Source organism: Peromyscus maniculatus, chromosome 19 (genome assembly GCF_049852395.1).
Source record: "Peromyscus maniculatus bairdii isolate BWxNUB_F1_BW_parent chromosome 19, HU_Pman_BW_mat_3.1, whole genome shotgun sequence".
Classification (NCBI taxonomy): Eukaryota; Metazoa; Chordata; class Mammalia; order Rodentia; family Cricetidae; genus Peromyscus; species Peromyscus maniculatus.
The window spans coordinates 23,680,585-23,695,066 of NC_134870.1; the positions used below are offsets into that span (position 1 = coordinate 23,680,585).

At 46.8% G+C, this 14,482-nt stretch overlaps 1 protein-coding gene, 1 long non-coding RNA gene and 1 other non-coding gene across 8 annotated transcripts in view; 2 read left to right on the top strand and 1 right to left on the bottom strand.

The window, feature by feature from the left end:
• The first annotated feature begins 8,053 nt into the window (after window positions 1-8,053).
• Window positions 8,054-9,069, top strand: LOC121824055 (uncharacterized). Its single transcript, XR_006065800.2, has 3 exons — window positions 8,054-8,192; window positions 8,535-8,595; window positions 8,938-9,069. It is a non-coding gene; the product is annotated as an uncharacterized LOC121824055 (long non-coding RNA).
• Window positions 8,315-8,448, top strand: LOC121824224 (small nucleolar RNA SNORA13). Its single transcript, XR_006066036.1, has one exon. It is a non-coding gene; the product is annotated as a small nucleolar RNA SNORA13 (small nucleolar RNA).
• Window positions 9,070-10,073: 1,004 nt separating the features above from the next.
• Window positions 10,074-14,482, bottom strand: part of Epb41l4a (erythrocyte membrane protein band 4.1 like 4A) — a 204,717-nt gene continuing 200,308 nt past the window's right edge. For all 6 annotated transcript variants that reach the window (XM_076554897.1, XM_006977927.4, XM_076554896.1 and 3 more), the window contains 3 exons: window positions 13,036-13,146; window positions 12,841-12,922; window positions 10,074-10,574 (listed from right to left, as the gene is read on the bottom strand). In XM_076554897.1, coding sequence (XP_076411012.1) covers window positions 10,446-10,574; window positions 12,841-12,922; window positions 13,036-13,146 — 322 coding nt within the window. In that variant the 3' untranslated portion in view covers window positions 10,074-10,445. The remainder of the gene's footprint in view (window positions 10,575-12,840; window positions 12,923-13,035; window positions 13,147-14,482) is intronic.

The following is a 14,482-nucleotide window of genomic DNA, read 5'->3' on the forward strand; positions in this document are numbered from 1 at the left end:
GAAAGAGCAAAATCCACCAACTGCTCCCATCTGCCAGCTCTACTCTCAGGCTCCATGATTCTAGAGAGAGTCTGGATCCCAGGCTTCAAGTGGCCCAGTCTGCAGGGATGTGATTTGAGAGACTTGGAATCTAACACTGACTGAACTAAAGGTAAACAGAGCAGAAGGCTCCGTGCTCGGTGCTCTTGGCGCCCCTCCTGCCCCATTAGAGACTCCTCCCCGTCAGCATCCTCCTGTGCTCTGAGCCCCAGAAGACCGTCCAGTGTTCAGCAGCAGAGATACTGACAGAGGAGCAGATTTCTCTAAAAACACCCTTGGAAACATGGACAGAAAACCAAAGCGCGATCCTAATTAGTCTTAACAATGAAAACCCGGAGTCAGATATCGAAGGTGAAAGATAGAGAAGCAGAGCAGCCAGCCACCTACAGACTTCTTACCTCTAGGAATCCTGAGACTGAAAAGGGGTTGAGCTCCTGTCTCCTCCCGCCTTCTATGATTACTGCCTCCACCTCCCTAGTGCTGGGATTAAAGGTGTGTGCCACCACTGCCTGGCCTCTATTAGTTAATTAGTGGCTAGCTCTGCACTCTGATCTCCAGGTAAGCTTTATTTGTTAGAGCACAAATAAATTATCACCACGGAAAACAAATGCCACATGCAGTTAGTCACTAAAAATTCTTTACAACTTTATTTCTGTGGATGCCTGTGTGCCTGTGCAAGTACAGGTGGCTGCTGGAGGCCAGCAGGGGGCGCTGGACCTGCCGGGACTAATAACAGGTGGTTGGTTGTGAGCCTCCCAGTGTGGGTGCTGGGATCTGAACTCTGCACCTCTGGACTGAAAAGGACTATGTGTTCTTTATCACTGAGCCTTCTCTCCAGCCCATTCACCACAATCCTTGAGACCACATGTTTCTGTCTAGCTACTATTTATTTTCCAATGTGTAAGTACAACAATGAAGTCATACCTGACCAAAAGGGGAAAGAAAAAAAAAAAAAAACGAAGCAGAACACAGACTAACCACAACACAGACATCTCAGTAATGCGGTCCCCAAGTCTGTGTGTTTCCTGGCAGGCTGGCTCCCATCTAGTACATCAGCTCTTCGTGTTCCTGCTCAGTTAGGACACACACATCTGCTGTGGTCACATAATGTTATCATGCAGATATGTTCCATTCCTGTCTGGACCAGAATGCATAATATGTTCTTTTGGATTAAATAACGTATTCAGACAAGTCTTGGGCTATCAAGAGGGCTCAGTGGGTGAAGGTGCTTGATGCCAAGCCTGATGATCTGAGCTCAGTCCCTGGAACCAGCATCGTGGAACAAGGGAACAGCCTTCCACACGTAGTCCTCTGACCACCATAGGCAGACCTTGGCATACACATGCACACACACACACACACACACACACACACACACACACACACACACACAATTAGTTAATTAATTTAAAATTTTAAATGAATATAAAAAATAAAGCAAATCTTTGGGTTTGGGGGGTTTTTGTTTTGTTTTGTTTTTGGTTGGTTGGTTTTGGTTTTTCAAGACAGGGTTTTTCTGTGTAGCCCTGGCTGTCCTGAAACTCACTCTATAGACCAGGCTGGCCTCGAACTCACAGAGATCCACCTGCCTCCACCTCCTGAGTGCTGGGATTAAAGGCACGCACCACCACTGCCTGGCAAAACAAATCTTTTCCATCAGCTTTTTAAAAACACTAATGTCTACTCTATTTAAAACTAGTATAAAAGCCAATTTTTTAATTCCTGGAGTATAGGACATGCTGCTCAGATATTCTGTTCGGGTGTTGTTTTACTAATTTCCCAATTGAAGTGTTATTGTGTGAAGAGGACTCCAGCACTCAATATGGGTTTGTGATTGTCTTGTACTGCCACCTGGTGGTCATTTATGTACTTACAGCAGACCTGATGAAATTTCCTGAATTAACATTCATTCCGCAGTCTCCCCTGAAAGACCTCTAAAATGGTGCCGAAGGAATTTTCACATCGTCTTTCTTACTCAAATTAAGATTGGCATATCTTACTGAGCCATATCACTTATCTGTTATTTAACATAACACATAACCAATAATGCATAATGAAAAAAATTGTAGGAAAAAATTTAAGGTCACCTATACCCCAGACTTAAACAAAGAAAAGAAAAGAATAAGGCTTTTCCAAGCATAGACTTACCTAGATATTAATGACAATCAACACAAAAACATCAGAAGGACAGAATTAGGAGTTACAGGGCTGTGGGCTCAGCTGAGTTGGTAAACAACACTTGCCTAAAATAGTGAAGTCTTGAGTTTCATCCCAGCACAGCACAGACAAGGAGTTGAAGTGGGCTCTAATCTCAGCACTTGGAAGGTAGAGGCAGGAGGATCTGTAGTTTGAGATCAATTGTCCTTGACTACATGGTAAGTTGGAGGCCCTATCAAAAAAAAAATTAAGAGTAAGGCTATAATCATTTTCACAGGGCTCCTTGCTATATTTTAGAACTCACATTTCTCATTTGTAAAATGTCTCTTTTTATCTTGGGCTTCCCTGATTATTTCTGTTGTGAATAAACATGAATATTTTATTAAGGATAATTACTTATAATTACATTTACTACAAGTATTTGGCCAATTAATACATAGAATGTCCTTTTTATTAACCTGACTTAATAGGGAAATCTTACATTACTGCCAAATCAAAACCACTAATTATTTTCTCTGTTCTTTCAGTGCTTTATTTACTAGGTAAACGTTACCTACCATTTTACGTGGTAACATTTTCTCAGCACTCATGTTATCAGCTTCTTGCCACTTTCCAAAAGAAAATCAGGCCTTGTTGCATTTTGTATATGAAACGCGCCCACAGACCCATGTGCTTACTGCTCAGTGTGTCCTGACCCTCTGTCTCGGGTGTCCCCTGTCTGTCCTGTCCCCACTCCCCCACCCCCACCTCACCCCACCCCCGTGGCGCTTTATGGAGAGGTGGTGGGAACCAAAAGAGAGGGCTTATCAGGAGGAAGTAGATAGCCAGCCGAGGACAAGGATTTGAAGGTCAGACCTGATCCCCAACCCGCTTCCTCTCTCCCTCTTCCTCCTCCAGCCTCACTTCTGCCCCTTGGACTCTCCGCCCAAACAAGTCCAGCCGAGCCCAGGCGGACAGAACCCTCTGAAATAGTGAGCCAAATAAATGGTTCCACCTTCTGGCTGTTTTTCTGGTGAACATTCTGTCACTGAAACAGGAAAATAACACAACAGCTGGATTTTAAATTTACCATAATCTCTCTGCCATCTGACAAATGTTTGACTTGGCCTTTTTATCATGTCAGATTTTCTCCAATTTTTGTTAACCAAGTCAATTGGTTAACCAAATAACCAAATCGATACAATTAATTTGCTTTCTTTTTTCCTAAATAACCAATAACTCATATGATGGCAAAATACTGAAGACAGACATCCCCACACACACACACACACACAATGTAACAGGACCCTAGATCTTAGTAGGCTACCAAACCAACTGACTCCATGATGGAAGTACCATTCAGGCCATAAAACTCAAAACATAAACAGCACCACCTGCCAAAATAAAAACTAAGACCTAATCCATCCAAGTCCGTAGTTCTGGGAAAGTCTCTAAATGTTCTAATCTTGCTTTTAGTAGTTCTGTAGTTCTGCTTCTGGCTAACTGTTCTTGTTAACTGAAGGATGTCAACCCAGGACATGTTTTTTTTTTTTGTGCTTAAAAGTCACCCTGAGAAAGGCTCGGGGTTACACTGGAATTCCGAACACCCAGTGTAGTCTCTGGCCAGCTAGTAAAGACTTTCTATTGACTTAAACCCATGTCCGAGCAGTCTTCCCTGGTGAACACCCCACAACACTACCCCCGCTGACCTGAAACATTTGCATTAAGACGTACTAAGATCCCAAACAGTAGGAGGTATGGGAAAGTGGGAAGCCTTAGCTGAGGAGCCGGGGGGGGGGGGGGGGGGGGGGGGGATACTGTGGAAGGGGTTGGGGGGGGATAGCGTTGAGGGTGTTTGAAACAAAACATTAGGATACATTAAGCTTACTCTCAAATACATATACATGTGTGTGCACATACATACATATTAGGATATACATGCTATACCACATGGAGTGACAGTACAGTACTCACCCCAAGGTCACACACATCTAACACATATCCCAGTGGCACCTGGCAGGTGAAACCTCCCCTCTGTTGGCCAGAGGGACAGGTGAGACTCCCAGGCCATTGCCATTGCCCTTGGCCACCTCTTGGCCGTCTCCCAGAGGTTGAGGGTAAGTCCCTATTGCTGAAGACATCACACGCTTTGGACACAGGACTCGGGGGTGAGCTGGGACTGACCTGGAAGTCTCCTCCCTGAGGACCGGCTCTCGAAGCACCAGAAGGTGCAATCCAAGCTCCCAAGGGAGGACAGTTGGTAGCCCCCTCCTCCGCACCTGTAAAGCCTATGAACCACAATGGCGCAGACATCTTGGAGGACCGTCCCGCCGACCACCCGCAGAAACTGGAGATGTTCAGCTTTCTTCACTGGGGCACATGGCTGTGCCCTTGCTCGGGGCCCCAGCTCCAGAGGGAGAGGGGAAGGGAGGAGCAGGTACAGATGCCCTCCCTGTCTTCTTCCAAGGTCCTTTCTCCTGGCCCAGACTTCATCACCGGGCTTTCCCTACAAGGATGTGTGCAGCTGAAGTCGTCAGGAAGATGGAGAATTTGGAAATGGCCCCTGGACACTGATAATCGAATGTGGATGCACATGCTTTTCCTCCACTTGTCCTTGTACTCTCCAACGTTCAGGGGGAAGAAGAGGGTAAAACAGGAGAGCACAAAAGGAAAGCACAAAGTGTGAAGCCGTGGAAAGAAAACCGGCAACACCTCCCCCTTCCTAAGATCTTAATCCAGGACGCTCTAATGCTCGTTGGGGGTGAAGAGGAAGAGCTCAGTTCATCTGAGTCCTCTATTAGATGTCACGACGCACCGTATACAGCATAAGAACTCCACAGCCCCCCTTAACTCTTTAGGCTCCTATGGGTACACATATGGATGGAATATATACTATATATACATATATAGTATATATATATATATATATATATATACATATATAGTATATATATATCGATGGCTGTTACCTGTAAACGAGGAAATTCAAGCGCTGAACAGCGGTCCGTAACCTAAGGGAACAAGTGTCGGAGCTAGATGGAAACCTAAGCCTGCTGCCAGCCCAACACCAGAAAATGACCTCACTCTGGTTCTGTCTGGCAAGAAGACAAGACTGAAATCCATCACAGTCTCCATATTGTACCCTTCAGTGTCTAAATGACAATCCTGATGGCACTGGTCTCCCTGATCCAACCTTTCTGTCACCCAAGATGTTACAGTGACTTCTCAAGGCAGGTCAAGAGTTACATCTTCCTCCTGGTCACAACACATTTCACCTCTATGTGGTTATTTCCCCAGATGTATTGCCTGCCTTATTCAGCATAGTTCTACTGTGAAGATAACCCATCTGGGGGCTATTTTCTTTCTTTTCTTTCCTTCTTTCTTTCTTTTCTTTTCTTTTTTTTTTTTTTTTTTTGTTTGTTTGTTTTTCAAGACAGGGTTTCTCCATATAGTTTTTGTTGCCTATCCTGGATCTTGCTCTGTAGCCCAGGCTGGCCTTGAACTCACAGAGATCCGCCTGGCTCTGCCTCCCGAGTGCTGGGATTAAAGACATGTGCCACCACCGCCCAGAGTATTTCCTTATCTTCCTTTTCAAACTACTTTGAAAAAGTAGTTATGATGCTCCAAGTGTTTCATGTACACATTAAATGGATTCACATTCATTCATTTTAAAAGCCAGGCATGGTGGTGAATGCTGTAATCACAGTACTCTGGGAAGCTGAGGAGCTGAAGCAGGCATATCACTGTGAGTTCAAAGCTAGCCTGGGCTACATAACAAGAACCAGTTTCAAGGTGTGGAGATGAGAGGAAAGAAGAAAAAATGAAGGAAGAAGGGGTGGGGGACAGGAGACACAGAACTTACTCAGAAGAGAATCCTCATTGGGCCACACAGTCATCCCAATGCCTCCCTTCTCTCTGTAAGCAGTGATGATTTGGGTGTGAGGTGGCCAGTTCAGAATCTCTGCTTCACTTCTGAGGTAAAAATGTACTGGTGGCGCACACCTTTAATCCCAGCACTCGAGAGGCAGAGCCAGGTGGATCTCTGTGAGTTTGAGGACAGCCTGAACTACCAAGAGAGTCCCAGGAAAGGTGCAAAGCTACACAGAGAAACCCTGTCTTGAAAAACCAAAAAAAAAAAAAAAAGTACTCTAAAATTTCATGGTGAAATCCAGTTCCTTACCTCAGGAACCAGCCCTACAAGTCTTGTTTCCGCCTGCATCTCCCCAGTGCACCCCTCCATCCACTCCAGTCAGGCTGACCACAGCCGTGCCCCTAGATCCTACAAAGTTTACCGGCAACCTCCCTGTAATTAGCGCCATCGGCTGGGGGCGGCGGGAGTCACATAAAATGTCCCTTTTCTGAACTGAACTGTGCTGATTTTCTGGCATTTAATATGATTTTTGAGATTTTAAAGGAATTAAGCCAGGCATGGTGGTGCATGCCTTTAATCCCAGCACCCTGGAGGCAGAGGCAGGCGGATCTCTGAGAGTTCAAGGCCAGCCTGGTCTACAAATGGAGTTCTGGGACAGCCACAGCTACACAGAGAAAATCCTGTCTCGAAAAACCAAAGCAGCCGGGCAGTGGTGGCGCACGCCTTTAATCCCAGCACTCGGGAGGCAGAGCCAGGTGGATCTCTGTGAGTTCAAGGCCAGCCTGGGCTACAGAGTGAGCTCCAGGAAAGACGCAAAGCTACACAGAGAAACAGAGAAACCCTGTCTCGAAGAAAAACAACAACAACAAAAAGAATCAAAGCACCTTATTAAAAAATTCCTGTGAATGTTGGGTTATTATTTAAGTTAAATTTTCACGTCTTGTAATTTGGTAATTTGAGACTCTAAAATTAGTACTGTAATCCTTATTGTGTTTCTACTGGACAATGCTGTTCTTTTGGGTTTTTTTGTTTGTTTGTCTTTTGTCTTTTCCCAGACGAGAACTCACTTATAAAGTCATGGCTGGCCTGGAACTCACTGAGTATAAACCAGGCTGACCTAGAACTCACAGAGATCTTCCTGCTTCTGCCTGCAAAAGCTGAGATTAAAGGTGTGCATTGCCATAACCCTGCTTTTCTGGCTTGAGTGGTGTGGATTGTTGTTTTGTGTTGAGACTGGGCTTTCGTAGCCCAGGCTTGCCTGGATATCACTAAGTAGCTCAGGATGACCCTGAACTCCCGATCCTCCTCCCTCAACACAGCATCACACCCCACTCTTCCAGGCTCTCAATGCTGTTTGTTTGTTTGTCTATTGATGGTGCAACACCAGCCTGCAAGACAGAGCACTCACATCCCGATTCCCAGGCATTTCAGACAGAACCTGGAGCACGTACGGACTCTGGACTGGTTTTGGTTTTGGCTTAGCTTTTTTTTTTTTTTTTTCATTTTCGACCTTGCTGTTTGTTCCTTATCCGGAGGAGGAAGCCACGTCCCGCCTCCCCCAGCTCTGGGTCTGGGTCCCTCCAGCTCTACGCCCACTGCTCATCACTGACCCAACGCTCTGGGAGGAAGGGGAGCTGGATACACACGTGACAAAACCTCCTTATCATCCTATTTGCGGGGTGGGTGCGGGGCAGGACAGAGTCCCACAACAGCAAAGGAAGCGGGCGAGCGCCGGGCTGCCGCGCCCTCTTTCTAGGAAACCCGCGGCGCAGCCAGCCTCCCGCGGTGCACTTCTCCCTCCGGCCACACGGCGGCAGGAGAGCGCGCGGCGGCCGTGGTACAGTCCGCCGTCCGGTCCCCCCCGCTCTTCCGCGGACAGTGGGCTCTCCCAGGTGTAGAAAAGCATTGTGGGAGCGCCGGGCTTCCTCTTTCCGCTCTCACGTGGCGCGCAGCATGGCGGTGCCGCACGCTGGGGTTCGGTGGCTGCTGATGGCGCGGGAATCTGCAGTGACCGCGGCGGCTTTGGGCCTCCCGTCCCTTCCCGGGCGAAGGGGAGACGGCGCGGACTCGGCGGCCGTGTGAGGAGCCCGGCCGGCGGGAAAGCCAAGCGCCGGCCGTGATGGAGATGGTCACCGTGTGTGCAAAGGTGCAAATGTCCGCTGGGCGAGGGCGGAGCGGACATCGGAGTCCGCAGGGGGTGTTGGTTTCCCCTTTCCAGGGTTTGCGGAGTGGGAAGAGCCGGCCCGAGAGGCGCTGTGCATGCAATGCCGCCTTTGTGTTGCCCGTTCACCTTCGGTCACTAGTGAATGTGGTGTCAAAAAAGGCATAAAGTGACGCTTTGCAGCCTTTTCCCTACCCTGGAGTTCGGTGTCTTGGGTGTGGAGGCTGCGTAAGTGACAAAGTCCCCCGGAACTTGGGTATGCGGGTGAACATACTGCCCAACGTCGGGAGGGCGGTTGCCTTGAACTGGTTCATACTCTTCTGGCAGGTGGGTGTCTGAAGCTGAGCCACACTCCCAGGACGACACGCGGGAGCCAAGGAGGCGTAAGGTAGGAGACGGCAAAGTTTGGGGCTTCCTTTCCAGTCCGAGTGCCCCCCGAATACCAGTGTTAGTTAACTGGCTCGTTTGCGTTGTCGCTGCTTACCCGAAGCTAGCCCGGAAGGTAACTGACAAAGGACATAACCTCTGCCCGTTGGCTTACTTTTAGGGATGTTAGGCTGTTTTTTCTGAGTACGTAGTATTGAACAGAAATCTTGAATGTACAATGTGGTGGTCTGCGTATTAGGAAAAAACCCGCCACATCTGTAAGTTCAATGGCTGTGGTTGGGATTTATGTTAATAAATACTTAAGGCAGATGAGTAAAGTTTATATAATTTTTTTTTCTTTTAGGGTGTCCTTGATGATTTGGAAATTTGATCTTCAGAAACATGGATGACTTAAATTTTCTAAGAGGTCTGTCAAGACACTGCATAGATGAATGCATTTTGTAACAAGGCTATGAATAAAATATTTAATATACTGCTTTGAGTCTTGTGTGCTCAATGACGTGCTGCCAGAGCGCCTTACTGTGGGTTCCTATGTAACAGCTAAAATGATAAACCTTTGCTTAACAGGAAAGGATAGATAATACATTGGGGATTCATTAGTCGTAAAATTTACTTAAAACACTTTCCTTGCTGGAGTAGAACATCCTAGATGGAAAGTTTCCTTTGAGAGGAATCCAGTCAGATCTGACCAAGTCAGGGAGACCTGAGGAAACATTTGGTGAGGGCGGGTGCCATTGCAAAGTTGGAAAGGTAGCATTGTGCAAGCGCCTTGAAGTGTGATATCAGCGACTCTGTTCTGGTTTCAGAGATGGGAGTGTCAGCAAGAAAGGTTGAATAAGCAGTAAAGAGACCAGACCGCTAAGGCTTGGGTTTTATTAAAGCAAGATCAGGAATAACGGGAGAGGGTAGTTCCAGGGAGGTGGGCCAGTGAGGTGAGCTGCAAAGGATGTCCTGTAGAAGCAGACTAGAATTACAGCAGGGTGTGGGGGGATGAGACATGAGACTGCAGACACAGAATGGAGGGAGCCCTTGGGTTTGGCTTGCTTCTGTGTAAATAAAGGCCACAGTTGAGTTGAGAGAGCACTGTATCACTGAGCTGTCTACCCCAGTTGAGAGGGGTTTTAGTGAACATTAGGGTGCTGAAGATGTCCTCAAAGGAATAGCTGGAGGCATTGTTGGGGCAAAGTTGACTTACTGGGCTGTAATAAAACTGAATGGCTAGAGGGGACAAGTCGACAGGCTCCTAAGCCGGATGGAGGGTGAGACAGTAAGGAGGGAACAATTTCAAGGAGGCTGGAGACGGCCTGCCACGGGAAAAGATGGGTTACAGCTGACAGTGGTGATACAGAAGGTTCTTATTGTCCCGATTTAAAGTCACCTTGCACAGGGAAAAGGTCCAGAACTTGGGCACATGGGGGAGGGGTGACAGTCCAAACAGGCTTTTTTTTCTCTCAGAAAACACAAGACAACACTTAAATCAACACTTAAGGGCTTTTTACAATTTGTAAATAACAATTGGGACTTAATGCCACAAAATACAATATTACAAACAGCTTTATGGGGATAAAAGTCAGGACAGTCTGCAGGCCAGGAGTCCAGGGACTTCCTTCAGAGCCATCTGGTCCTGGCTGTGCTGGAGATGAGGTGCACGGAGTCGGAGGGGTTTCGGGAAAGACTGACATCCAGTGAGTTCATAAGGTCCTTCCAGTCAAAAGGCCCCACAGCACAAGAATGCTGTACATAAACCTTAAATGCTTATTTTCTTGTGCTAAAGACATGTCCGAGATATGTGGGTAGTATCTAATTCACAGTTTCGAAAGGAGCAGGGGCACACAGCATTTCCACTCCGGGTCAAGTCTCGGTCTTGAGGCGGGCAGCCTGGATAGTTTTTATTGTTTTTACTGTGTGTTTTCCAGCCAGATTGATTGTAGATAACTGAGGTTTTTCTTCAATCAAGCTGTCTTTAGACCCATTTCTTCTCTAGAAAGAGATTCGACACCAGAAGAAAACAATCAGCTTGAGTACTTTTAGAAATACACGAGAAGCTGGGCATAGAGGGGCACACTTGTATAATCCCAGGAAGAATAAGTCCAGTAGCAACATAGTGTGGCCACCTTAAATTCATTCACTGATAACATTGCAAGTTGTAATAATGCAAAGAAAAGTCTATAATACCCTTTGAAAGTTCCCTCTAGTTAACTGCAAAAGCAAATGTGTTTGATCTTGGTCTGACAATTGGGTACACAGCAGTTTTAGTCATTACTAAAAAGACTTCCTTAACTAGGCTTTCTTTTATGAGCAAGGCCAGAGGAGCCCAAAAGCCTGAGACAGTTACTGTACAGTGTGGTGGCTTAGAGTTAGTTCCCTGTCATCGGGAACTGAGTGTCACTGTCCAGGCTGAGGAGCCTTGGAGGTTTGCATTATCAAGAGAGCTTAATTGACCTACCTGAGCATGGACACCATACCCAGGACTTCTGGAGTCGGAACTTGTACACAACTCCTAATGTCAGATGAAAACCCAAGGATGCCACCAACAATGCCTCACAATGCTCTCTGCCCGTGCCCCCTAGGGATGCCTGAGTTTGTTAGGACTTCTCTTTCAACCATATGAATAAACATTTCCAGGACGGCCTGCCCTTTGCTGTGGAGGACAGCTACAGCAGGACCTAAGTACTTGTGTCTGCCATCCCTTTAACAGAACAGCTGTGCCCACCATTTCTCCGGCTTGAAAAAAAAAAATACCTTAAAGCACTCTTTGAAATCAGTGAAGCAATTATTTTTATCACAGTCCACGTGATTTTAGTCTTACCCTTAGCACCTCCCCCCAACCTCTAATCTTTGAGGATCTTGCACTGCTTCTTTTAATTCCTAGCAGCTCTTTTGGAGTCTGCCCATGGTTTTTGATCACTTCCTTCTGCTTGCAGATTTTGTATGTGTTTTTTTTATTTTATTTTACAATACAATTCAGTTCTACATATCAGCCACGGATTCCCTTGTTCTCCCCCCTCCTGCCCCCCTCCCCTTCCCCCCAGCCTACCCCCCATTCCCACCTCCTCCAGGGGAAAGCCTCCCCCAAGGACTGAGATCAACCTGGTAGACTCAGTCCAGGCAGGTCCAGTCCCCTCCTCCTAGACTGAACCAAGCGACCCTGCATAAGCCCCAGGTTTCAAGCAGCCAACTCATGCAATGAGCACAGGACCCGGTCCCACTGCCTGGATGCCTCCCAAACAGATCAAGCCAATCGACTGTCTCACCCATTCAGAGGGCCTGATCCAGCTGGGGACCCCTCAGCCATTGGTTCATAGTTCATCACCCAATGACGGAGAAATGGATGAAATCTACATGAACAGCTTGGACATGAGTGGGGGTAATGAAGGGTGAGGGTTGAGGGAAAGAGAGCTTGGGGAAGCAGGAGATCCCAGCTGGATCAAGAACAGAGAGGGAGAACAAGGAATAGGAGACCATGGTAAATGAAGACCACATGAGAATAGGAAGAAGCAAAGTGCTAGAGAGGCCCACAGAAATCCACAAAGATACCCCCACAAAAGACTGCTGGCAATGGTCGAGAGACAGCCCGAACTGACCTACTCTGGTGATGGGACGGCCAAACACCCTAATTGTCTTGCTAGAAACCCCATCCAATGACTGAGGGAACTGGATGCAGAGATCCACGACTAGGCCCCCGGGTGGAGCTCCAGGTGTCCAATAAGTGAGAAAGGAGGGTTTATATGAGCAAGAATTGCTGAGACCAAGGTTGGATAAAGCACAGGGACAAATAGCCAAACGAATGGAAACACATGAACTATGTATGTGGTTTTTTGATAAACAGAATATGAGAATGGAGTTAAAGACTCATTGCTCGGTGTATCCAAAGGAATTCCTGGAAGCACAGGATGTTTCTTAGAATTCTCAGTTGCTTGCCCCTGGGCACACCTCTGACCCCTGGCACTTGGGAGGCAAAGGCAGGCAGATTCTGTGAGTTCGAGGATGGAGAGGGATACAAAGTGAGACCCTGCCTCACAAAGAAAATGAAGTTAAACGATGTTATCTGTCAGGGTGGCAGGATGGCTCAGTGGGTAAAAGCCATTGCAGTTCAATCATCGATACCTGAGTTCAAACCCCAGGACCCATGTGAACAGTCCACAAAGCAGCTCTCTGACCACAGAGACATGCCCATACATATCCTGCACAGTAAATACATATTTTTTTAACAGTCATCAGTGGGGTACCTTAAAATCTTACTAACCTGATGAACTGTGGAACCACCAGACCCCTGAGCATCTGAGGAACGGGTCACCGGAAGTGGTGGTACAAGATCCGTTTTTGAGCTGCCAAAGAGAAAGTGTCAGACTTTGTCAACTGGACAGGCGTCAGCTCTTAAGCTCTGCAGGCTGTCCTGTGGAGCCGTGAGGCTGACGTGTCCTCAGGCCTGACCACTTACTTCACTTCCGAGAGAACAGACCGCTCTCCATCCGAACACTGGGATCTGCGGTACTGCCTGTAACTCCTCGGAGAATGCGAGTGCCTGATGCGGACGGGGTCGCCCTGAGTCCTGAGAGGACACCAACAAAGCAAGGAAATAAATACTCAGAAGTTGAGCCAGGATGATGTGCAAATCTTCCTGAATACTAAGCTATAAAAATGGAACTTAAAAACTGCCTTTAATTATTCTCGGTTTTATTTTGTAGGTGGATTTTGTTTGATAGTGGGTCTCATGATGTCCAGGCTGGCGTCAGACTGGAACTGATTATAAAGCTGAAGGTGAATTAGACTCCTGACCCTCCCAGCTCCATACCCCATGTGCTGGATTATAAGCATGTACCTCCACACCTAGCTCAGACTTTGTTTTGGATTTTTTTTTTTTTAAAGAACTTGACTTTTCTGGGCTGTGAAAGCAAAAGTGATTTAAATCTCATAGCATTTTACAAAAGAAAAATGCTCTCCTGCTTACGCTGCAAATGGAGCGTTCTGTGTGCGTGTGCGTGTGCGTGTGCGTGTGTGTGTGTGTGTTTAACCACAATTTTTGTTGCTGGTGTTTGGAGCCAGGGTCCTGGCCTGGACTGTGTAGACAGAAGCCTAGAATGTGGGTATCCCTCCTGCCTCTGCTTCAGACTCTGATATTACAAGTGTGCTCTGCCTAGCCCAGCTTAACCACTAAAATTTAAACACTTCTGAGAATTCCCTTGAATTTTCTCCAGGAATATGGAGGGAAACTTTACAGTGAGAACAGAAGAGCTTCAACTTCCTGTAAGAAAAGGTCGGTTCTAGCTGATTCAGTCTTCATAGGGGACTTGCTAAGTTCTTAAATGTTCTAAGCACACACACACAACAATGAGGTGGTAGACTTAAGCTTTCCTGACTTCATGATTTCACAGTGTGAACGCATATTAGAATATCACATTATATGCCATAAATCTCTTAATCTGTGCATTTACTTAAAAAACAAAACAGAAACAAAAACTCAATTTTTGACCTAAAAATCACGGTAAGAGGGCTGGCAAGCTTGGCCTAAGTTTGGGTCTCAGGCCAGCATGATGGGAGGAGAGAACTGACTCCCACAAGTTGCTGATTTACAAGTTGCCACTTGTAAGTGGCACACACATTGATAAAGTAGCTTAATAAATGAAAAAGATCATGAGAAGAGGTTGGCCAGTGGGAAGAGGCTGAGAGTTTTCCTGGATGGGAGAAAGTGGGTTATAGAAGGAAATAAAGCAGTGAGTGTACTCCTTCCGTATTCCCGAAGAGAATCCAAGTGAATTCTCATTAGTACTTCAACTTTAGTGGTTAGGCCGGGCAGAGCACACCTGTAATCTCAGGAGGAGGCAGGAGGGTGGGGCACTCAAGTTCTAGGCTGTGGTGCCCGCCCCCATCTACACAGTCAAAGACAG